Source organism: Solanum tuberosum, unplaced genomic scaffold (assembly GCF_000226075.1).
Source record: "Solanum tuberosum cultivar DM 1-3 516 R44 unplaced genomic scaffold, SolTub_3.0 scf00008, whole genome shotgun sequence".
Taxonomy (NCBI): domain Eukaryota; kingdom Viridiplantae; phylum Streptophyta; class Magnoliopsida; order Solanales; family Solanaceae; genus Solanum; species Solanum tuberosum.
Genome location: NW_006238934.1, coordinates 1,956,710 through 1,982,088, shown reverse-complemented (window position 1 = coordinate 1,982,088; position 25,379 = coordinate 1,956,710). Strand labels below are relative to the sequence as shown.

The 25,379-nt window shown below is 34.2% G+C and overlaps 5 protein-coding genes across 9 annotated transcripts; 4 read left to right on the top strand and 1 right to left on the bottom strand.

Annotated features, from left to right (window-relative positions):
* Positions 1-267: 267 nt before the first annotated feature.
* LOC102578360 (pentatricopeptide repeat-containing protein At2g32630) lies at positions 268-4,501 on the top strand. 2 transcript variants are annotated; one of them, XM_015309616.1, is made up of 3 exons: positions 268-2,616; positions 2,792-2,856; positions 3,957-4,501. In XM_015309616.1, exon 1 carries the CDS (start codon positions 448-450, stop codon positions 2,263-2,265), a length of 1,818 nt encoding a protein of 605 aa, XP_015165102.1. In that variant the 5' UTR covers positions 268-447; the 3' UTR covers positions 2,266-2,616; positions 2,792-2,856; positions 3,957-4,501. The 2 variants fall into 2 exon arrangements, with proteins under 2 accessions (XP_015165102.1, XP_015165101.1); XM_015309615.1 differs by having other exon boundaries at positions 268-2,856.
* Positions 4,502-5,018: 517 nt separating this feature from the next.
* Positions 5,019-6,394, top strand: LOC102583894 (fasciclin-like arabinogalactan protein 12). Its single transcript, XM_006339014.2, has 2 exons — positions 5,019-5,765; positions 6,380-6,394. Exons 1-2 carry the CDS (start codon positions 5,019-5,021, stop codon positions 6,392-6,394), a joined length of 762 nt encoding a protein of 253 aa, XP_006339076.2.
* A 664-nt stretch (positions 6,395-7,058) lies between these two features.
* On the bottom strand, positions 7,059-15,362 carry LOC102583568 (probable E3 ubiquitin-protein ligase LOG2). The gene is made up of 3 exons (XM_015309611.1): positions 14,742-15,362; positions 7,856-8,354; positions 7,059-7,435 (listed from the first exon to the last, which is right to left on the bottom strand). The coding sequence occupies exons 1-3, from the start codon at positions 15,101-15,103 to the stop codon at positions 7,343-7,345; spliced, it is 954 nt and encodes a 317-aa protein (XP_015165097.1). The 5' UTR covers positions 15,104-15,362; the 3' UTR covers positions 7,059-7,342.
* On the top strand, positions 9,600-12,034 carry LOC102582788 (uncharacterized). 4 transcript variants are annotated; one of them, XM_015309605.1, is made up of 3 exons: positions 9,600-11,162; positions 11,319-11,381; positions 11,489-11,591. In XM_015309605.1, exons 1-3 carry the CDS (start codon positions 10,322-10,324, stop codon positions 11,521-11,523), a joined length of 939 nt encoding a protein of 312 aa, XP_015165091.1. In that variant the 5' UTR covers positions 9,600-10,321; the 3' UTR covers positions 11,524-11,591. The 4 variants fall into 4 exon arrangements, with proteins under 4 accessions (XP_015165091.1, XP_006339075.1, XP_006339074.1 ...); XM_006339013.2 differs by lacking the exon at positions 11,319-11,381; XM_006339012.2 differs by having other exon boundaries at positions 9,600-11,381.
* Positions 15,363-22,923: 7,561 nt separating the features above from the next.
* LOC102582446 (putative serine/threonine-protein kinase) lies at positions 22,924-25,300 on the top strand. The gene is made up of 6 exons (XM_006339010.2): positions 22,924-23,051; positions 23,142-23,263; positions 23,458-23,674; positions 23,983-24,220; positions 24,326-24,476; positions 24,845-25,300. Exons 1-6 carry the CDS (start codon positions 22,973-22,975, stop codon positions 25,130-25,132), a joined length of 1,095 nt encoding a protein of 364 aa, XP_006339072.1. The 5' UTR covers positions 22,924-22,972; the 3' UTR covers positions 25,133-25,300.
* Positions 25,301-25,379: the final 79 nt, after the last annotated feature.

Sequence of the window (25,379 nt, the reverse complement as noted above, 5' to 3'; positions counted from 1 at the left end):
GCGCTAGAACTTTCCGATGTGAATTCGAATTTAGTTAGGATTCAACGTGGATATCAGAGCGCTGGAACTTTTCGACATGAATTCGAATTTAGTTGAGATTCAACGTGGATACCAGCTCTTCAATATGGAACTTTCCGACGTGAATTTTAATTTAGTTGGAATTCAACGTGGATACCAGACATCGGGTGGAAACAAAAAAAAACAGCATAACTTTAAAATAGGGACTTAATGGATGTTTCAAGAAGCATTTGGGCCAAATTTCAACTCTTTCAGAACTATAAAAGGGCTAAAATTCAGCTGACGCCGTCTTCCCCAGTTACTGAAGAAACAAAACCTCGCCGGGAACTGGACTCCGTCACCGGAAAAACATGTCAGCAGTGTCAACCTTCCGGTAATCTCTTTAAACCCATAAAATTTCCATTGTAAAAATCTCAACTTTATTCTCAAATGTCGACTCGAAAGTTTTACCAAACTGCAAAACAACTGTTTTCCAAAAAACCAAATGAAGAAATTGCTAAATTGATCTCCAATACTCTGATAAATTTCAGTTCTACAAAGAAAATCCCCCCATCTCTAACTTCCTACCTTAATCCCCAAGTAACCCATCTTGTTTTTTTAAACCCATCTGTTCCTACACAATCTTGTTTAAGTTTCTTCAAATTTCTCCAAAAAAATCAATCTTTCGAAAGGCCCAATCTTGAATCACACATAGCCTTGTTTTTGCGCTTGTTTAAAGCCAGGAAATTTGCTGAAGCCAAAAGTATATTGCATACTGTTGCTTCTGATGATAGTTTAAGGAAACCAATTTTAGAAATAGCTTCTTTTTTGGGGGAGAATCATGTAGACCATAAAGTTATGGGGAAGATGTTTGACATGTTGTTTAGGGTTTATGTTGATAGTATGAGGTTTAAGGAAGCTCTTGAGGTTTTTGAGTATATGAAGAATGGTGGGTTTGAGATAGATGATAGATCTTGTATGGTTTACTTACTTGCTATGAAAAGGCGAAAACAGTATGACTCGCTGGTTGAGTTTTTCGAGATGATGGTTGAATCTGATGTGAGAATTACAGTGTATTCTATGACGATGGTTATAGACGGGTTGTGTAAAGTAGGAGAGGTTAGCAAGGCAAGAAAACTCATGGATGAGATGGTTAGTAAAGGGGTGAAACCAAATGTGTACACTTACAATACATTATTAGATGCTTGTATGAAAATGCCAGATTTTGTGGCTCTGAAGGAGATTTTGTTGGCAATGGAGAAAGAGGGGTTGGATCTTGATGTGACAGGTTATACTCTTCTGATTGACGGGTATTGTAATATTGGCAATCTTAAAGAGGTTGAGAGGTTGTTTAGGGAAATAGAAGGGAAAGGCATAGAGCCAGATGTTCATTTATACACCTCTATGATTAGTGGTTGTAGTAAGTTAGGTAATGTCAAAAAAGCATTTTCAGTGTTTGATGAAATGGTGGAGAGGGGTCTCATCCCGAATGCTCACACATATGGAGCTTTGATAAATTGCTTGTGCAAGGCTGGTCAGATGCAAGCTGCTGAAGTTTTACTTAATGAGATGCAAAGTAAGGGGATTGATATAGGTCCAGTTATATTTAATACAATGATGGATGGTTACTGTAAGCAAGGTAATATAGATGAAGCATGGAGGCTGCAAAAAATTATGGAGGGCAAAGGGTATGAATCTGATGTATATGTTTATAACATAATTGCTACTGGATTGTGTAAGTTAGATCGGTGTGAGGAAGCAAAGACGTGGTTGTTCTCAATGGTGGATCGAGGCGTAGCTCCAAACGAAGTTGCTCATACAACTTTGATCAGTATTTATTCCAAGGAAGGAAATTTTGTTGAAGCAAAAAGGACACTTCGTGAGATGGAAGCAAAGGGAGTTAAGCCTAATACGGCAACGTACAATACCCTGATAGATGGTTATTGCAAGAAGGGTATGATGAAGGAAGCATATAAGCTAAAGAATGTTATGGAATGTAAAGGCCTGAAACCTGATCTCTATACATACACCTCACTTGTACACGGGGAATGCATATCAGGAAAGGTAGATGATGCTCTGAAACTTTTCAACGAGATGCCTCGAGAAGGTTTAGTTCCAAATGTGGTGACTTACACAGCAATGATTTCTGGCTTATCGAAAGAGGGCAGATCAGATGAAGCCTTCAGATTATATGATGAGATGATAGAGGCAGGACTTACACCTGATGCTAGCGCATATTCTGCTCTCGTGGGCAGTCTTCATGGTTGACGTTTATTTAGTGTGTGAAGTTGTTCTAGGAATTTGTAATCGTAAACATCAAAAGTAAATCAAATTTAGCTAATTGGAGATATAACAGATTGTTCAATATATCCTCCAGATGTTTTATATAAAAGGAATATATTGCAGGACACTCTCAGAGATTCAATGTGCCTGGCTTGTTGCTTGTCATTGCAGATCTTATGTTGTCCTTGGACATGGTCCGACATTATCTGTTATACATTTACAAAAGATTCAAGAAAGAGCAAAGGCACTGCTCAGATAGTCAGATCTAAGCTGCTTGAATTCCTCTTATGATTTTAGCACATTTATCTACAGGAGGATGATAGGGCTATGATATCTGTAAGTATTTGGAGGACTTTATGGTCTTAAAAGATAAGTTTTGTTTTGACACAGTCATGATGAGAAAACCACTGCTTAGTGTATTATCTCAAACTTTGGAGGCTCTTGGTTCAAAATATATTTTGCTACCTCACACATTTTTTCTTTAAGCTATGTTGCTTTCTTGGTTGTCCAGTACAATATTCTCTTGAGAATGGAAGAACCAGAAGAAAGAAGTGGTGGATGATGGCAACTTTGTAGGTAACATCACATTTTTTTGACTGAGTGGCCTAGTTCTAATCTTAATCTATACCGCGTGTAAGCTTTTAGCAAAAAGCATGATGTGCTTTAGAAGTTGGATCATTCTTGTGCAACAGTCATGTGATATTAGTGTCAGTTATTCTCACAAGGAAGAAGAAAAAGAACCACAGATGTGTTTCTTGTACTAGATGATGGAAAAGACTTTTCAGATATGCAGTGTGCTTTAATACTGAGGTGAAAGAATAGATGGCTTGTGGCAAGTCTCATCATTGTGGCTGATTGGCTTCTGAGGCACAATATCTATGCAGCGCCCAGTCCAATTGTTAATAAGTTAGTATGGCCATGGCCTTTGTTCCTTGACTTCGAGACCCAAGCACACTTGTCAAAGTTGCCAACACTCTCTGCTGATTCATAGAATTGGGTTCCAAGTAATTTATCAGGCAAGCAATAAACTGGCCATATATGTGACTTTCTTGTACTTGTTTTCGATAGTCTGCCTTCTGAAGCTGTCTGTAACTTTCAAAAGAAACGAAGCATGAGGTTCTGTTTGCCAGAGACTTGTTTGGTTAAGATCTTATAATCTTTTGGAAAAAACATTTAAGTGGAGTTCATCTCACAGAACATTTGCAACCCTTAAGAAAACTGCAACTCTCTATGCACTTATTCTTTTTGCACAAAATTTTTCTTCAAGAATAGTCCAAATGCCTAGTAGCTCCAACTTTTTGCATCATCATGGGAGTAATCTTATAATTATATTAGCTATGAGATATCTCCATTACCATTTGAAATGACTATTTTATACCTATTAAATCTATGTCTATTTGCCCCTCCTAAGCTCTTCAGGTTGTGTAGTTTGATAAAGAACTCATGATATGCTTGTGTCACTTTACAGTTTGCGTCAATCTGTATGCCAATATTCTAATATATTTTGCAATATGAGATGTTCTTTTCTTGAATATACTTCTAACTCTTTTCACTCTGTTACTTCCCTTTCCCATTTGTACCTTGTTACTATTTTGCTTTCATAGTGAGGTGAGAAAAGAATGTTGCCTTTTGGACTTACTGCTGTTTGTCTGAGTATCTTTTAGCTCTCTTTGCAGATTTTTATCCATGAGATGAAAGTAGACAATATGAACAGGGGGAGGGACAAGACGGCACAGGTTCAGTAATGAGAAGGAGAAGGAGGATTAAATCCATTGGAGCAGGGAAGCTTATTTATTCCACTTTGAAGGAGTATTTCCTGGTAATGATTTGGTGAGTTTTCTGGTAGTGGATTCCCTTTTTGGCCTTGCTAATGTGGATGCTTTGTGCACTGGACTTCCCATGGATTTTGTCTTCATACCTAACTAAAAAACTCCAACTTGCTTGGGATTGAGCATAGTTTTTTTTTTTTTTGTTGGTCAACTAAGAAACTCATATACTCATATGGCCAACGTTCCCTTGTTTGGACCTATAACAGCTTCATTTGTAGCTGTGTAGCAGATAACAGGTTATTACTTTATTGAATAGAAATTTAGAATCCCAGAGGTGAAAAGAGATTGACTTAAACGAAGCAACATGGACAATACAAATTTGTATAATCAATATTGACTTGTTTGGAATTGAAACGTAATTATTATGTATAATCAGAAAAATGTGACATCGATGCTTTTGATAATCCAGATTGATAAAACACAGTATAATTATCACATCCTACTGAAAATTTTAGCTCATCTGCTGATAACGGTTGACATTGCAAAAAAATAGCAGATAGCACTACCAATATTTTGGTGGATTATCATTCATTATCTTACATTACATTATTGTCAGCTGTACCAAGATATTCTCGATTGTGACCAGTGCAGTTGCAACTAAATTAGCCTCTTGTCCCACAATTCCATGAGTAATCACTTATGACTGTCCTGAACCTATGCAGCCATTGTATACAAGCAACTTGAAAACCTTTAACTAGATACCTCGGGTTCAAGCCCTATGAATGGTGTATAGAAAGGAATTTGCTTCATTTCCCCAGCTGTTTTTTGTCCCTTCATACATCTTTTATGTTTTCTTAATTGTTTTAGAGCAAGAAATCCATCCCCAGCATGCTATATAACTGGTGCAGGTTCTCCTTTTCCCTCCATGATCAGACAACTTCAAATTAAGCTAAATCAAGAAAGAAAAAAATGACTTACAACTTAGTGTCCTCTTTACTTTTCTCGTTCTTCTTCTTGCTACAATTCACTTGCAATTTGGCTCAAGCACCAAAGCCACCAGCTATTTCTTCTCCTCCGGCTCCAATATTGCCCCCAATTATAGCCTCTGCTCCGGCTCCAGGACCACCTGGTCCGCCAAACGTGGTAAAAATCCTTGGGAAAGCTGGATCATATTCAACGTTCATCAAGTTGTTACAAATCACTCAAGAAGTTGGCGAAATCACATCATTACTAAACAACTCTAACAGCATAACCATGTTTATTCCATCGGATGGTGCTTTCTTGAACCTGAAAACTGGAACCCTCAACTCTTTCAGTGATCAGCGGAAAGCTGAATTGGTTAAATTCCATATCCTCCCTTCATATTTCTCCCTGTCACAGTTCCAAACAGCTAGCAACCCTTTAAACACACAAGCCGGTGGAACCACTGATCGTGAATTCCCCATCAATATAACCACAAATGGGACAGCAGTGAACATAACAACTGGGATTGTGAATGCAAGTGTGTCCAGTACAATTTACACTGACAATCAATTAGCTATTTACCAAGTGGATAAGGTACTGCTTCCTTTGCAATTCTTTGCCCCACCGTTACCACCAGCACCTGCTCTAGCACCATCAAAGCCAAAAAAGGACGATCCTTCCTCGGACTCTTCCTCTGTTAATGGTGTTCCATCTGGTGCCACTTCTCTTCTTCCCCACATGCTTCAGGGAATGGTCTGTCCCGGCTGCTTTTTTTTCTTCTCTGTTTGCTTTGTGTATATGAGTTAAGAAGTCGTATGCATGTGTGCATGATTGGGGTGTAATGTTATGTACATTTAAGTGTTATTTAATAAGATGTTAATTTTCAGTGTGTTCTCAAGCATATATAGCATCACATCCTAAGTTAGCCAACTTCCCAATACAAGCATTGCTCTATTTTCAAAATGCCGGCAAGGACAAAACTTAAAATATGGAAAAGAAAGACACAAGAAGCAAGGCCTGACTACAGTCCCTTTTTTTTAGTTTATCCATCTAATATCTGAAATCTATTGGCCTGAACAATCTGGATTTGCGGCTGTATAGGGCCCAATAAAGGAACTACTTTCTCCATTCCTAGAAGACTGGACTCGAGACTCTGGCTAAGGGTGGAGTGATCCTATCCATTTTTACCACTCACCTTGGTGATCCTTAATTAAACTATAAAATGCCAGGAACCTATTTGTTTCACCCAATACCAGCACACCGAAGGTGCTCATCACGGCAGGAGGAAGTCACTCAAAACATAGCTACTATGCAAGAAGCCAACAAGAGCACATTTGTTGTTTAATAGTTGTGACTCTATCCTGCAGCCAACTGATTCTTGATTCAAATCTCACCATTGGCTTTATCCTCTTCTTCCTTCTCCTTCCCTCTCCTCACGGGCGCAAAATGGATCTTTCACAAACACGAGGGAAAAGGTGATAAGGCCTCTGTTGGGATGTTTAAACTGAACTTGGATATCTTTGGAACAGAGACAAGCACCACTGTATGAAGACTTCTCAGCCTTTTCCCATATGACATAGATGGGAACATTGACATAGTTAAAAGAGAGATGTTTAGGCGAACTGCTTGCTTCAGGCACAAAGTAATATATCTTGCACCATTTCCTCAAATACTCCTTTAAAAATATGACCTTTCCAAGCAATTGACTCATTCTTCACAAGTGAACATCAAAATACTAATTTACGAAGGAAAACTGGAGAAATGGTTAACATACCAAAATATTTATTGCAGAACTGGAGAAAGCTAACATCTTCTAACTTCAGGTAACTCCTCAAGAACAGCTGTCCACATGTGCAGTCAATAGACCCATTTTCCACTGCTAAGAGGATAGCTTTTGGATGGTGTTGGGCTGTTGGCAATTGGCCGACAGTAGATTTCGTATTAAAATTCAGTCATGAAATTTGAAAAGAAAAGAGAACTTTATATCGGAGATCCCAGACAAGCCAAACACACCATATAGTAGGTAATAAAAAAAGGAACTCAAAGTATTCAACCAAAGCATTGCATAGTTTTAAGAAGGGTTAAACAAAGTGGATCAAACTTACAGCATTTTGTGATCTAATGGTCAGAATATGCACTTTGTCCAACCACTGGAAAATTGAAGAGCTTAACTGTTGGATTATCTAATCTAGGAAGTGAAAGGCAAAAGGAAAAAAACAACTTAAAAACTAAATCGAAAAATGAGAGGATCACAGTGAAAATAGAAAGATCTATATACAAGAGTGTAGCCGCAACTGTTCCTATATTTACTGTTCAGCACCTTCGCTGACTTAGATCTCCAGAAGTCGCTCAACTGGCTGCCGACATATAGGACACCTATTTGTCTGGATCCTCAAGATTTTTGCGCAACCACTGCACATGCACTGCATCAAGGAAAATACTCAATATTTGTGGCATATAATAGTATTGCACCAATAAATAAGACAAACAAAAAACAGTTGTGCCATGTATGGCTTCTTCAATCAATAAATGTATATAACTCAACACAGAAGCTGATGCATTGGTTTATCAAGCGCAATGAAACTGATGCATATTATATTTAATGCTAGATACACGATATTGTGTTGACATTTTGAAACATGGCTAGTCTACTAGCCAAAGAAAGGAAATAAGGTGGGGTTTAAGGTCGGGGAAGAATTACTCAAGTTGTATTAGTAAAAACTGTTGCAACAGAAGCTGAATAAACTGTAAGATAGATCGTTAAAACAAAGCATTCAAGATAGTTGTGCATGTATTCAGACCAGCACCTCAGTTGCAAGGGTTACGAAAGGTTAAAGCCATACCATGTGTCGACATGGAAGTACAGTTGTGTCCCGAGGTTCAGAAAGGCATATCACACATTCTTTCCCAGGATCATTTCCATCATAGTCATTATCAATTGAATCACCAATCCCATAAATCTCTTGTAATTCATATCTCATGCCATTGACCCAAAGTATTTGCTTCACCACCTTAACATGGTATTCACCTTTATCCTTTTCAAAAACTGCTAGAGTAAGCTGGGAATTTGTGGACCCAGATGCTGCATTCTCATCCTCTGATACACTTTCCCTAACTGGGATTGCCTCTACTTTCACCGCTAATGGATATACATCTGCATCAGCATCTTTGGAGGATTCTGCTTCATCAAACATTGAAAGATCAATGCCAGTTCCTGAGGGTTGCCTAAACTTCTGAGATAAACCTTGTTGAAATTCTACAGTTATTGGTGGAAGTAAGCTTTCTTTCATAGGTGTCAACAAACAATCTTCACCTTCTTTTCCAAAGAAAATGGCAGTCAAGCTGCAATAGATTAAAGAAAAAACTAATTTAACATTTTACAAATAAAAAGAATTGCAAGTGATACTTGAAGATCCATACGAATGACTAAAACTCATTAATGAGTAAAATTTCCAAACAATGAAAAAAGACAAAGCACTGATTAAATTTCTAAGCAAGTTTTTGCGAGCATATCTGAAACAGTTCCTAGGCAGAAGACAAATAAGCAATGAAGTACCCTTGAGAAGTAATAAGTACTAGTAAACTAAGGTTTTTTGAAAGATAGAAAGTCTACCGAATACATAAACCTCTTAATAGTTCGTATCTCAAGGAAATGAAGTGCACCTTTTTCCTCTCTTCCTTACCACAGTGGGCATAGCTATAAGAGGGTCTATGCTTCTACACAAGAAGCAGGATACTCTTATAAAGACTTATTATCAATTACACGTTTAGCATCATGAAGGAAAGCAAAGCTTCTTACAAGATATAGAGCACCATCGTAAACTGGTTTCCAGCTCAACCTCTGACCAACTATGTTAAATAGGATATCACCTCAAAAAATCAACCTGAGTAATTCTGAACTCTCACTTAAGCCACAAGATTATTCACATGCCAAAAAGGAAAAAACTTATTCACATGCAGAATGCCATGAGGACATACTATAATTGCAAAGTTTAGATACCAGGATCCTTAATGGTCTTGGGTTGTATTTTCTACAAGGTAAGTAACTTTACAAAGAAAACTCATGCAGAAAAATCACACTGCTCTCCAAATAGACTAAATTACCCACTTGTCCAGGGATTTGAGATTATATGACTTGCAGCAAAAAAAACATCTCATTATTTCAAGAGCATATAGGGCTGCTGATTAAAGATTTTGAATGATGAAATGCAGGAATATCAACAACTCACAGATAAATTTGTTAGAATGATAACTTGCAAGAACTATCAAGTAGCAACACGACGCAATGTGTAAGGGAATCCCAGAAAATGAACTATGACCAAATCATATCTATGTCAAGAAAACTAAAGTTCGTAAGTCATACAATCTAAAGGGAAAATCAGCAAATGAATTGTGTTAACCAAATCATATACTTATATGTCAAAAAAGTTCAAAACTTTAACATACATATACTGATTAAAATGACACATACAAGACAAACTACCGGATTACACTACATTCCCACATAGAGAGTATACAACAAAATCATGTATGAATCGTTAAACTTATACGAAACATGGAGTATATTATATGAATATGAACCTACTATTTTCATTCTGCAGTTCTAAATCCAGTTTCATTCTAATACTCAACAAAGTTGACATTAAAGACAACTTATGAAATAACATACCCTGATCCACATAGTGAAAGAAAACAATATGGGGTCGCGTTTTATACCGTCAACCAAACATATTGGCACATGGCATTTTGGGTTGTTAATATTGTTACAGTTAGTTAGAATTGTGGTTAATTGTCCAGCTGTAAAAGTAGTTAGTTAGGAAATTAGTTCACATTTTTTCCTTTATATACATTGTACACATAACGTTTCTTTTCCAGATTAATACAATTTACATTTCCAAATGTCCTCTTCTGTATTTCTCTCTAGAATATAGATCTCCATTGATGAACAGCTTGAGCTAAGTTGATAGTTCATATTTTCACATGGTATCAGAGCAGTAGATCTGATTCATTGTGTACTTCATTCATACACATTACGTTTCAATTGATCTTTTGCAGTTTCAATGACGGGAGTGAAGATTGATGCTTCTCATCCTCTGTTTTTAGGTCAATCAGATACTCCAGGGTCTGTCCTCATTCCGGTAAAGCTTACTGGATCTGAAAACTATGGTTTATGGAGTAGATCGATGAGAATTGCACTTTTAGGTAAGAGGAAGCTGGGATTTGTGCTTGGCACTTGCACAAAAGCTTCAGTTGGTGCTCAATTGTATGATCAATAGGAAACGTGCAATGCGATTGTTTTATCGTGGCTCATGAACACAGTATCTGCAGATCTTCTAAATGGAATCGTCTATGCTTCAGATGCACATGTAGTATGGGAAGATTTGAAGGAAAGTTTTGACAAGGTGAATAGGGTGAGGATCTGGCAATTACACAGGGAAATCACTACACTGATGCAAGGTACCAGTTCTGTATCAGCTTATTTCTTGAAATTAAAGGAACTATGGAGTGAATATGATGTGTTAGTTCCATCACCAAGTTGTGGCTGTGAGAAATCAAAGGATTACATTGAACATTTGAGTCAACAGAGATTGCTCCATTTCCTTAGTGGCTTGAATGAATCCTATGATCAAGCCAGGAGACAAATCCTCATGAAGTCAATTACTCCATCTTTAGGGCAGGCATATGCCATGATAGTCCAAGATGAGAGTCAACAAGTAACTGCAGCTAAAATAGCTGCTAAAACAGCTGAAAAAATGGAATCCTTAGCACTACAAGCAAGTAATCTGAATCTACAAGCAGGAAGAGGTAAAGGTTTCAAGGGTAGACAATGTGACTACTGCAAGATGAAAGGTCACACGAGGGACAATTGCTACAAGCTAATTGGCTATCCACCTAGGAAACAATACGGAGGAGGAAATGAAAACTCAGAGGGCTGGAGAAGGAATACAGGCAACTCTGATAGCTGGAGAAGGGAACAGTCATCGAGACCAGCTGTGAATTGTGCTGATGGTGCATCTTCGTCCAAAGATACTGGAAAAGGTTATCCTGAAAGACAAGGACATTTCTATAGTCCTTTCTCTGATGAACAATGCAGGCAAATTCTAGGGCTGCTGAACAAGGAAACAGGTGGACATCATGCTAATATGGCAGGTATTATTACTTGTTTGATGTCTATGTCTCATTGTTCAAAAGATGAGTGGATTGTTGATTCTGGAGCTACACACCACTTTACTGCTAATAAGAAGTTCTTACAAGATAGCATTGACATAGATGTTTCTAAGAAAGAACAAGTGCATTTGCCTACAGGTGAGAAGGCTGATATCACTCACACAGGGAGTGCTAGCCTGTTTGGACAGAACTCAGTGCAGGGTGTGTTATATGTCCCTGAATTTAGATACAACCTTTTATCAGTATCCAAAGTGACTAAAGAGCTATCTTGCCTTGTCACTTTCTTTCCTGATTTTTGTGTATTTCAGGATCTCTACAGTGGCAAGGTGAAGGGGATTGGTAGAGAACAAGGTGGCTTATATTTGATTGTTGCAGACACTAATAAGAGCTTGATAAATAATGAACTAAAGACTGCACACTTGTCTAGTAAGGATGAAGACTATGATCTTTGGCACAAGAGGTTAGGTCATCCTTCATCCACAGTTATGCAGAGATTCCAGAATTACATAAGTGTACTAGCACAATAACTGGCAATACTTGTCACATATGTCCATTAGCTAAACAAGTTAGATTACAGTTTCCAATTAGTACCTCTAGAGCTGATTTCCCTTTCAAACTTGTACACATGGATCTTTGGGGCCCTTATAAGGTGCCAACTTATGATAAGAAATATTACTTTCTCACTATTGTGGATGATTATTCCAGATTTACTTGGGTTTATTTGTTGCAATTAAAATCTAAGGTAATTGTTGTGCTTAAACAGTTCCTGTATATGATCCAAAATCAGTTTGGAATGATGGTCAAAGTATTGAGGTCTGATAATGGGAGTGAGTTTTTTAATTCCAAGTGCAATGACCTTGACATCCTTGGGAATCCAACATCAAAGTAGTTGTCCATATACTCCACAGCAGAATGGTACTGTGGAAAGAAAACACAGACAAATCTTAAATATAGCCAGAGCTTTAAGATTTCAGGCCATGATCCCTCTCAGATATTGGGGAATGTGCATTAAAGCTGCTGTTTACTTGATGAATAGGTTACCTTCTGTTGCCATAGGAGCAAGCACACCATATGAATTACTCAATCACAAGAAGCCCTCACTCACTCATTTGAGAGTGATAGGTTGCTTATGTTATGCCACTAACTTGCAGAAAGAAGACAAGTTTGAACCAAGAGCAAAGGCTGCTATACTTCTTGGTTTTTCAGAAGTTCAGAAAGGTTATGTTCTTCTTGACAGAGTTTCAGGGTCCATATTTGTTAGTAGGGATGTCATATTTAAGGAAACAATATTTCCTTTTCATTCTCCTTCTTCACTATCTACATTGCCTCCTAGCTTTGGTACAGAAATGCCTATCACTGCAGATCACGATGACTGCACAGTGGCTTCTTCACCCTCAGAGTCCAGACTTGAGGTGTCCTCAGAAGAGTTAGTAGGTTCTGCTTTAGATCATGCAACACAAGTAAGGAATGATGATGGTCGTAATGTTGAGCAAAATTCTACTACAGAACTTGGGAGTAATTCTGATGCTGTTATTAATAGAAGAACTTCAGGAAGGATATCTAAGCAACCTATATGGATGAAGGATCCTTATATCCAATATCTAATCATTTGTCCTATGAGAATACTAGTGCCAAGTATCAAAGTTATCTCACTAAATTCTCTTCCCTTGTGGAGCCACATACATTTAAAGAAGCAGCTAAGGATGCTAGATGGATTGAAGCCATGGAGTTGGAAATCAAAGCTCTAGAAGACAACAACACTTGGACAATTGTTGAACTTCCAGCAGGCAAGAACACAGTGGGTTCTAAGTGGGTCTATAAGATCAAGTTTTAGGAAAATGGAGAAGTGGAGAGATTCAAAGCAAGGCTAGTTGCCAAAGGGTATAGTCAGAGAGAAGGTATTGACTATCATGAGACCTTTTCTCCTGTGGCCAAGATGGTCACAGTGAGATCAGTTATTGCTCTTGCAGCCTCCAAACGATGGAATCTATTTCAAATGGATGTTTTTAATGCATTTCTCCAAGGTGATTTATGTGAAGAAGTGTACATGGAGATGCCTGAGGGTTTCAGAAGTCAGGGGGAGACTAAAGTGTGCAAGTTACAAAAATCACTGTATGGGCTTAAACAAGCCTCAAGGCAGTGGAATATAAAGCTAACAGAAGCACTAGTTGGCAATGGTTTTGTTCAAAGCAATCATGATTACTCATTATTCACAAAGAAGAAGGATGCAGACATTATCATCATCCTTGTCTATGTAGATGATCTACTAATTACTGGAAGCTGTAGTAAAATGATTAATGATGCAAAGGATGTACTTCACAAGCAATTCAAAGTCAAAGATCTAGGAGATCTTAAGTATTGCTTGGGGATAGAGGTGTTAAGATCTAAATCCGGAATATTACTAAATCAAAGGAAGTATGTGTTGGAATTAATCTCAGAAATGGGACTAGGAGGAGCAAAACCATCGGCAACACCTTTGGAAACTAATGTCAAGCTAACAACTACAGAATTTGATGAGTCAACAGGGAGAAAAGGTGATCCATTACTAGCAGATGTTGGTGTTTATCAAAGACTAATAGGTAAGTTGTTGTACTTAACCATAACAAGACCAGACATCAGCTACACTGTGCAAACACTGAGTCAATTCATGCAGCAGCCTAAGCAGTCTCATTGGGAAGCTGCGATCAGAGTAGTTAGATACTTGAAGCTTGCACCAGGGCAAGGTATTCTCATGAGTTCATTGTCTAGTCATGAGCTTACATGTTGGTGTGACTCAGACTGGGCAGCTTGCCCAAATTCTAGAAGATCTATAACAGGTTATTTAGTTAAATTTGGGAGTTCATTGGTGTCATGGAAGTCCAAGAAACAGCAGACAGTGTCAAGGAGCTCTGCAGAAGCAGAGTATAGAAGTATGGCTTCAGCAGTGGCTGAAGTTACATGGTTGCTGGGATTGTTTCAAGAGTTGGGAGTAAAAGTAACACAATCTGTGACAGTTATGAGTGATAGCAAAGCTGCTCTACAGATTGCATCTAATTCAATATTTCATGAAAGAACGAAACACATAGAGATTGATTGTCATTTTATCCGGGACAAAATTAAGAATGGAATGATCAAAACAATGTTTGTGAGAACTGAAGAACAAGAAGCAGATTTATTGACTAAAGGGCTAAGTAAGGTGCAACATTTCTATTTGATGAACAAGCTAGGAGTGTTCAACATTTTACACCTCCAGCTTGAGGGGGACTATTGGCACATGGCTATTTTGGGTTGTTAATATTGTTACAGTTAGTTAGAATTGTGGTTAATTGTCCAGCTGTAAAAGTAGTTAGTTAGGAAATTAGTTCACATTTTTTCCTTTATATACATTGTACACATAACGTTTCTTTTCCAGATTAATACAATTTACATTTCCAAATGTCCTCTTCTGTATTTCTCTCTAGAATATAGATCTCCATTGATGAACAGCTTGAGCTAAGTTGATAGTTCATATTTTCACAAAACACAGTACAAATGACCCTTAAAAAGCACAAATTCTTACCCCAACCCCACAAAAAAAAGTACCTTCCAGAAACGGTGGCGTCGAAAGTGAAAGCAACAAGGTACTTCCCCGGATTCTTCTCATCAGGCTCAATCCTCAAAGTTTCCTTCTTCAGATTAACATCATTACGTATTGTCACTGCTTTTTCATGCTCCACATATGGTACTGCCATTGCGGGTGGCCGCGGCGGCGGTGGCGTCGTATAGTACCCCGGGTGCTGATAATACGATGGCCCATGTGGGAATCGAGAAAGATACGGTGTTGCCGCAAACACATACCCGTTCGCACGTATCTCCGGTTGAGGTGGCGGCGGCGGTGGTGGGTGGCTCCTCCGGCTGTTGCTTCGTCGCCGGCCATTCACACCCCTGCTTCCACCATTTCCCATCTCAAATTTTGAAAGTAAAAACTCTAATTTGGATTACAGAAGCTTAATTTTACCTCTGATCACACCATGAAAGAGACAGATTTTTACAGTATTAGACACCCTTTGCTTCATCAACAGAAACTCAAAGAGAATTTACTGAATTAGTGAAAATTATGGGTAAAAAGGACATGGTATTTTTTTGAGAAGACAACAAGGAAGATGAAATTGAGGATGAATGAATGTTGATTGTACAGCTACAGAAATAGTTACAATACGGAGTCGAAAAAGGTAAGTTAAAAGGTTTGAGTAAATTTTTTTTCTATAAAAGTTAAGTATATCCGACGAGTTTGGAAACAATTTACTCCCTCCGTCCACAATTGTTTGACAGGTATACTAAAAATAAATGTCCAAGATTAATTGTCAATTTAAACAATCAAGAAATAATTAGTCACTTTTTTCCAATTCTGCCCTTAATGATAGTGTAGTTCAATTGAAAAGTTATGTGGACTTTTGATATTCTTGGTATAGTAGGGTTATATTAGTCAAATTACACCTTGTATTAAATTTTCCTTGAGGGGGTGTGCATGACCTTACCCTGACAAACAATTGTGGACGGAGGGAGTAATTATTTGTCCATGTTTGAATTAGCACATTTATTAAGAAAATAATTATTGATATGTGAATTTACCATTTTATTGTCAGGATTCAAAATGAGTCATGAGTGACACCCACAATTAACCTTTTAGGTGGGCGAACCATTGAATTCAACCCCAACTTATATTTATTCTTCAACTTACAAAATACTAATCATAATGCGAAAGCTCAAATCTTATTAATGTAAGAAACACAAATCCACTAAAGTCTATTAAATATCACTTCCCAAAATCTGAAAGTCATCACATCAAAGACATCTAATTTCTAAATACCAAGTGTAAGAGTATCAAAGACACCAAAATAAATAAAGTAGTTTGTGTCCGAAAACTAAGGATTTCATGCCATGACCAAGAGAATTCAACACGAGCTAGAATGAATGGTTCACCCTGGAACTTGATGTGTTGGAGACTAGCTAGAGCTTAGGACTAGTCGAAGTCGCCGGTACACTCACTACACTCCACAAAAGAAAAACGAAGAAAAATACAAATAGGGGCCAATACAGGGCAACATGTACTGAGTAGATATAATCGGCCAACCTAAAATAGAAACTAAAATGCAACAAGTAATACTTAGTATAAAATCAACTATATCACTTAGCAGGTGGCAAGCAACAAACAACATGGATAAGTGACAACAACACCGAAGCAAGTACGTAATCAGTCACAATTTGAAGAACGCATTTGAAGACTCATGCCTCCACACCACGCTCTATTGGGAAATTTGATATATTGAGATAAGTTATAATTCTTATACAAGCAACCCTAAAGACTATACAACACTCCTTATCCCACCAATTACCATGCAACATCTCAATTGTGACATAGTGTGTTTATCATTTTACCTCTATTAATTATAAAGTGAATGGATTAAAAACTTAAGATTTTAAAAAAGTTCTACCATCTTTAAAATAATTAATTGAGGCTATAATATGTAAAAAAAATTATCCTTTCTTGATTTGTCAAAATGGACAAGAAATTAGGGACAACTAAAAAAATAAAAAGTGAACAAGTAATTAGGGACAGAGGGAGTATTTCATTATATATATATAGATAACTTATTTAATTACTATGATAAAAATTATGGGTCCAAGCACTATTTAATATCTCCAACTCTAATCAAATATAAGATAAAATAATTTTACATTTATCTCTAAATTGTTATACAGTATACAGCACGTCAAACTATAAGGAAATATATTAACTGTCATCAACAAAAACATGTCATAAATCTAGCTTCATGCACCCACACCCAACTACGATAAGTGCACGCATGCATGACACAAAACTCAAGTTGGTTCATACTCCTCCATTTTATTTTATTTGACCGCGCGTTGTATAAAAATAAATATTTCGTTTTACTTGTTTATTTAATGAATCAAAAGAGTTTATTATTTTTTTATATTATTATTAATATTAAATAACTATACAAAATAGTAATAATCGAATTTAAAATTCCAAAATATCACTAATAAGGTTAGTTATATTTAGTAAAATACTTATTTAATTAAAATTTTCTTAAATATTGTGTCAAGTCAATAGGGACCAAGTAATATAAAACCGAAGGATGGAAGTACTATTCTTCTTAATTCTATAATTGAATTCATCTAGAAGATTAACCTTAAAATGCCAACCCAAACGTTGACAAATTCACATTATTCTTGTCATTAAATTATAGTTAATTAAAATTTAACACACACTTTATATTAATAGTACATGACTTAGTCATGATAAATTAATTAAATATAAATTGATATATATAAACATTGAATGCAGATAAGTTTTTACTTATATTAGATGTTTACTTCAAATCAATAAATGAATATATAATAATGTTTGTATGTACATTTATTTCATTTAATCATGATTAATTAATATATAATTTTAATTATAAATAAAATTAATTAATCGAAAAATGATTTGACATAAATATCGTGTGGATTAAATTTTTCACCTGTGGACAGTCCTCACTACTAAAATGAGGACTAGTCGTTATGAAAGTCACCCATGGCAACCCATGCACCTAACTTTTATTCTATTTTTTGAATTCTCTTTCTTCTTGAAAATGATTTATTTCTCTGTTTAATTTGTTGTAAGATTGACTGTCATTAATGAAAAAAAAAAGTCTAAATTTGTCCCTGCAGTTTCATTCAAATCTAAAAAATTTATTTAAATAATATTTTAAGGTACGTTTGGCCAGAAAATTGTAATAAGTGTGATGAAATAATTATTTTACTCTATCATGAGATGAATATTATTCCAGAGAATATTCCCCTTCTCTATTTCTAATCGCATGTGTTATCTGAGGCTCCTAGTGGACATTTATATTAATAGCACATTACTTAGTCATGATAAATTAATATAAACATTAAATGCAGATAAATTTTTACTTGTATTAGATGTTTACTTCAAATCAATACATGAATATAGGGGTGTTCACGGGTCGGTTTGGATCGGTTATTGGTCAAAATCAAAACCAAACCAACTTAATCGGTTTTAAAATTATCAAAACCAAATCAAACCAAATAAAATCTACATTTATCGGTTTGGTGGTTATCGATTTTGGTTTGGTTTGGTTTGGTTATTCGGTTATTAACTATACACAAAAATAAAAGAAAAAATTCTTTCAGAATGTGAAAAAAGTGACAACAATCCATTCAAAACAAAAAAACAGTTAGAATGACTGAAATTATTGAACTTTCTATCACTGAATTTATTATGATTAAAGCTTTAAAATTCACTATATTGGCTTAGAAGGAAGAGACATTAACATTTTCAGTCCCACAGAGAATTGTTATTGACACTCTTATACATGAAATTGATAAAATAAATGTTTTCACCTTGGACATTTTTGCTTTCAATAAGTAAATTATAAAGAAATTATAATGAAAATATATATGAGATCTTTAAAATTGTTTATAAAAATAATGTATTAAGTATGTATATTAATAAAATATTTGTATATAATTCATCGATTTGGTTCGGTTATTTCTTCGGGTTTTTTTTAATAAAACCATAACCAAACCAAATACTATCAGTTTTCAAAAATCTAAAACCAAACCCAAATAAAATTGATTTTATTTTATCGGTTTGGTTAGATTTTTCTATTTGGATCGGTTTTTATACGAATCGTGAACACCCCTACATGAATATATAACTATGTTTGTATGTACATTTATTTCTTTTTCTTTTTTCTTTTTTTTAAATTGTTTTTTTTTTACCCTTCCCTAGGAGCTCCCACCCCTTTTGCTTTGTATGTACATTTATTTCTTGTAATCATGATAAATTAATATATAATTTTAATTATTAATTAAATTAATTAATCGAAAAATGATTTGACGTAAATATCATATGGATTAAATTTTTCACCTGTGGACAGTCCTCACTACTAAAATGAAGACTAGTCGTAAAATACTTATTTAATTAAAAAAAATATAAAAATATATATTGTGTCAAGTTAACATGGACCAAGTAATATAAACGGAGGATGGGAGTACTATTCTTCTTAATTCTATAATTGAATTCATCTAGAAGATTAACCTTAAAATGCCAACCCAAACGTTGACAAATTCACATTATTCTTGTCATTAAATTATAGTTAATTAAAATTTAACACACACTTTATATTAATAGTACATGACTTAGTCATGATAAATTAATATATATAAACATTGAATGCTGATAAGTTTTTACTAGTATTCGATGTTTACTTCAAATCAATAAATGAATATATAATCATGTTTGTATGTACATTTATTTCATTTAATCATGATTAATTAATATATAATTTTAATTATAAATAAAATTAATTAATCGAAAAATGATTTGACATAAATATCGTGTGGATTAAATTTTTCACCTGTGGACAGTCCTCACTACTAAAATGAAGACTAGTCGTTATGAAAGTCACCCATGCACCTAACTTTTATTCTATTTTTTGAATTCTCTTTCTTCTTGAAAATGATTTATTTCTCTGTTTAATTTGTTGTAAGATTGATTTTGTCATTAATGAAAAAAAAAAGAGTAAATCTGTCCCTGCAGTTTCATTTAAATCAATAATTTTTATTTAAAATAATATTTGTAAAGTACGTTTGGCCTGTAAATTGTAAAATTTTAAAAAATAAATATTTTACGTGTGAAAAACAATTATTTTACTCTATCATGAGATGAATATTATTCCAGAGAATATTCCCCTTCTCTATTTCTAATCGCATGTGTTATTTGAGGCTCCTAGTGGACATTTAAAAAGATTGTTGAATTTCGATCAATATATTTATATCAAGTAAAATAATATTAACGACACGCCTCAAGCTATCAGAAAATCTCTATGATCATACTTCAACAAACTTTACAAAAAAAAAAACCTTGTGAATTGTCTTATATTTGCCTTGTATACTAATGAAGTTTCCTTTTGTTTTTGAAATGGGTGAACTTTACCTATCAAAATACTTCAAGGTTTAGTTTTTTTTGTGTATTAGAAAAGATTATAGTAAAGTGATTTTTATAAAAAAAAAAAAATGCAATTGTGACCATATGTTATTTACTTGACTATCAGTTTAGAATTTGGGAGTATAAGTCATATTTTATGTTTTTAGAAAAAATACATTCGAACAATCAAATATTCTTTGCAAAAAATATTATCAAAACATAACTTTATCTTCGATTGCAATATCAGAAATTTCAAATAAAGTGAAAAATATTTAATTTCTATGATCAAACACTTGCGTAATTTCAATAAAAAGTTGGACAAATTTGCGCCGGCGATGATATTGTTGGGGAGTGGGGGAGGCTACAATTACATACATCACCGTCCACACTAAAAAGTGAATACATCAAAACCAATAATATTGAGTCAACATATTCATCTCCCCTTCAAATAGAGGACCTTGTCAATATTTTTAATTATTATAAATGAAAATTGAGATTTTAATTTTTGTAAATTATTAGGTACTAAGATAATAATTGTACATAATACAATGAATCAGAGTTTAAACTAAAATTATTAAATTCGATTAAATATGTAATCAACGTACTGGCTTCATCCCCGATTATAAAGGGAAAGAAAGACGAAGTCTCAAAATATGTTTTGTAATGGAAACAATTTCAAGTTTTCTAAGAAATATAGAGGGGAATAATTTTTCTTTTTAAGTAAGTAGTCAACAATTTTACTTTTGAAAATTAAATCTACACGTTAGCATCCTTCTCTTATAACGACCAGCATGTCAGTTTGGAAATTGTTAATAAAATAAGAAATATTTGGACTCTTGAATTACGTTTAAAATATTTATCAAGGATCCAATAAAAAAATTGAATTTTATGTTTTATATTTTCATTAATTAAATGTCTATACAAATATTTTATTAGAAATCTAGTTATTATCGTGTATTAACTTTAAGTTATTGTAGAAACTCATTAACTTAAATTTTGGATATATGTCTCTGCTAGAGAGTCACACTTTTATTAACAGATTCAAAATATGAAAAAGCAAACAAACGAAAAAGTCAAAGAGGGTTCATCATGTACTATATATTCATAAAAATGATTTAATAATTTATAAGCCGTTTAATTTTACGTTAATTTTTTTTTTGAATGAACTCCTCAATCCTATCAGATCACTCCGAGTCCTCCACCAACCTCACCCTTGGTGCAATGTCACCAACTCATTATCATGCGCAACAATTGTTGTTCCAACACAAAGCATAAATTATTTGTGGGCTTAAAAGTAGGTAAAACATTGTCAAGCAAGAGGGAAATGTGCTGCCTAGCCTAGTTTAGAAAGTATTTCTAGCACTTGCACCAATGAATAGGGGTGTAGCCACATAAATTAAAGAATAAAGAAGGATCGATTGAACATCGTTTATTGAAATATTACTGAAAATTATGTAATATAATATATACATGTTAAAGATGAAAGTGTACTCATGTAATATATATATATATATATATATATATTTGAACAGTTGTAATGAAAATTTTAAATTCGTCATTGACAAAGACTAATGTCACATCTGATCAATTGAATCTTACACAAGTATATACGTATGATAGGAAGAGTAGAATAGTTAGGTGAAGTGATCAAATAATTAGGTTGTACCGTTGTAGTATGATTAACTCTATGTACTTGTATTCTCTTTTCAATTGATGCAATGTAATTTTGCTCAGTATTTAGAAATAAATATTGAAATTTATGGTCGTGATTTTAAACATGTCATAATATTTGAGTGACTATAAGATTTTTGATATTTTGTGATTTTAAACATATCATAACTATTGGTGAAGGCAGAAAATTTGTTAAGAATATAAATTTTGTTTTAGAGTATTCGGAAAAAAAATTGACTTATATATTCGTATAATTTTCCATATTATATGTAGTATAGTTTTTTGACGCAAAGTGTGAAGACAACCATCCTACACTACATTTGGCTACGTCTTTAAACTATTGACAGCTGTAAAAACACTTTTCTACTTGAGTAGCTAAACTTAGATACACTCCTAATCACTTCTGATCCGCCACATTAATAGTCTCAAAACTCTTGTAAAGGCATGGGATCTTAATAAAAATTTGAGAAAAGCTTAGGAAAAATCTCTAAACTTGACGAGAATTTAGGGGTGCATTCTACTCATATTGCAAGATCAGGTGAAACTAACAAACTATACAAACTGTAATTAATTCTCAAAGTTGTCTAGTTTACTAAAACTAAAATGTGAATACTCTACTTTAATTAGCTTATGACCAGAGTGGATAACTTTGAAGTTTGAAGAATTATATAAGTATCTCTCAGTTAGCTACCATACAATAATTAATATGATGATTGATAAATGATGACCATTGACCACTGTCCACTAAACAAAAATTTCAATCAATTGATACATATACATCATGATTAATATGATTGACAAGTCTAGCTTTATTTGAAAGATAAAAACAAAAATACAAAGAATCGATAAATTTTATAGCTAGATAGTAAATTTTATTGCTATAAAATTTATCGTTATTAGGGATAAATTTGTAGTTCCTTCTATTATTATTTTTTAAGTGGAACTAGTAAGATACTTAAAATATTATTTTTATAAAATATGAGAAAGTCGTATACTTCAAAGATTAGATATGGTCAAAATATGTGGGCACGATATTATATTTGTCCATTAAATGAAGCTCTTTTCTATTTTAATTTCCTTCCATCCTCTTCTTTCTAGCTTTTCATGTTAATTTCAGAAATTAATTAGCCATTAAAGAGTTATGAAGTTTTCTTTTGCATTTTCCAATTGTTTTAATCCATCATCTGATACTATGGAAATTAACCAAATTATTCCATATGGTAACTAACTTCTCTAATCCCATTTGTACATTCTTAATTGTAATTACAACTGCTTAATTAATTAAATTGTACATATCTTAATTATTGTAGAAACAGGTGGAAAAAGAGTTCAAAAATTCTCTATTTTTTCTTACAAAGAATTGAAGGTAGCAACTCATGGATTTAGAGCATCAAATAGAATTGGAGAAGGAGGATTTGGTTCTGTTTACAAGGTACATTTTTTTATCCGACTTTTAACTTTACGAGTTCTGAATTCTATAACATATTGTTGAAAAGTTTAGACAATTTTTCACTCGTCCCTCCTCAGACCTCATTTATGAATATGTTATTGTTGTTGTATATATTTATTTGCTATTTTGTTACGTGGACGACTATTCAAGTTAATTTTGTGCATTTTTTTGAAAAGGGTCGGCTTGAAGATGGAAGCTTTGTGGCAGTAAAAGTTTTATTAATAGAATTAGAATCAATGAGAGGTGAAAGGGAATTTATATCAGAAATAGCTGCATTGTCTAATATTAGACATGAAAATCTTGTCACCCTCAGAGGATATTGTGTTGATGGGACTAAAAGACTCTTAGTCTATGATTACATGGAAAATAATTGCCTTTCACAAACATTACTAGGTAATTCTTTCATCTCTTGCGCGTTTTAAATTTTGAATTTTACTTTTATATACTGGCAAAGTTATTGTCATGTGACCAGAAGGTCACTGATTTGAGCTGTGGAAACAGCCTCTTGCAGAAATGTAGGATAAGACTGCATATAATAGACCCTTGTGGTCTGGCCCTACACCTGACCCCACACATAGTGATGTGTGGGAGTTAAGTGCACCGGGCTACCCAATAAAGTGTTAATCACATCAATCCGAACCACGTTAATTATTGTTAACTACAAATTACAACTCATAATAACATGGTTGTTTGACAAGCAGGGGAAGAACAGAACAGAAGTAAATTTACATGGGAACTTAGAAGAGAAATTTCGAAAGGAATAGCAAAGGGACTTTCATATCTTCATGAAGAAGTGAATCCTCATGTTGTACATAGAGATATTAAAGCCAGCAACATAGTTCTTGATCACAAATTCACACCAAAAATCGCGGATTTTGGTTTATCTAGACTATTTTCGAAGAACATTTCACATATTACAACTCGAGTTGCTGGTACATTGTAAGTAACAAATTACAAAATTGTTCTTTTTGATTACACACATCAACTTTACGAGTGTTTAAGCTAATCATGTTATTAATTTCTTGATTAATTTTATGCCTCAAGAGGCTATCTTTCTCCAGAATATGCGATCAGTGGACATTTAACTCGAAAATCAGATGTTTATAGCTTCGGAGTATTATTGCTTGAAATAATCAGTGGTTGCCCTGTTATTGCCTTTGACATTGAGAGAGGAGAACATTTCCTAGTTAAAAAGGTAATTATCAATCACATTTAGTTAATTAATCTTAATCCTACTTTTTTTCCAATCTGATAATCATAATCTTCATTTTTTTTAACGAAATTTAGCTCTTATATCACTGTATAATAAGTGTATAATCAGTGTATATACATTACACACCATCAATTGCTACAAATAATGCTCAATTACTATGTTTTTGGCTTGATGAGACATAACAAGATCTACAGTATTAGATACTGACAGTATAAAGAATTTTGATTTATCAGTATGTAACACATAACTTGTCATATATATATACTATAGGTAACTAGTTACACTTTTTACTACAATCAGTTTACCTGTAGTTATCATTTAAGTGATCTGAAGGGGTTATTTTATTTCAGGCATGGGAAATGTACAATTCTGGCAAATTATTAGAGCTAGTGGACCCTATGTTAAATGGAGAATTTTGTGGCGACGAAGCTGTCCGATTCTTGAAAATTGGGTTACTTTGTGTGCAAGAAATAGCCAGTCTACGTCCAAAAATGTCAGCAATTTTCAACATGTTGAACAGTGCAAATTATATGGAATTAGATGACATAAATATTACTCAACCTGGAATTCTTGCTGATTTGGGAGATGTTAAAATAGGTCAAAAACAATCATCTAATAGTTTTTGTCCAATGTTGTAACTATAGTTAGAAAATGTTGGTACAAAGTGTATATTTCACACACACAAAGTTGGCCTAATACTCTCTTTGAGAAGATATAGGGTTCGAAGTAGAGACAGATTTAGGATTTGAATTTTATAGGTTTTTATAAATATTTCAAGTGAATATACAAGAATAATTAGCTAGGTATACAAGAAAATAAATAAATATTGTTTCCCTTTAATTTCAACTACTATAAAATTCATTTGTGTAGTGGTAAAGTCTGCGT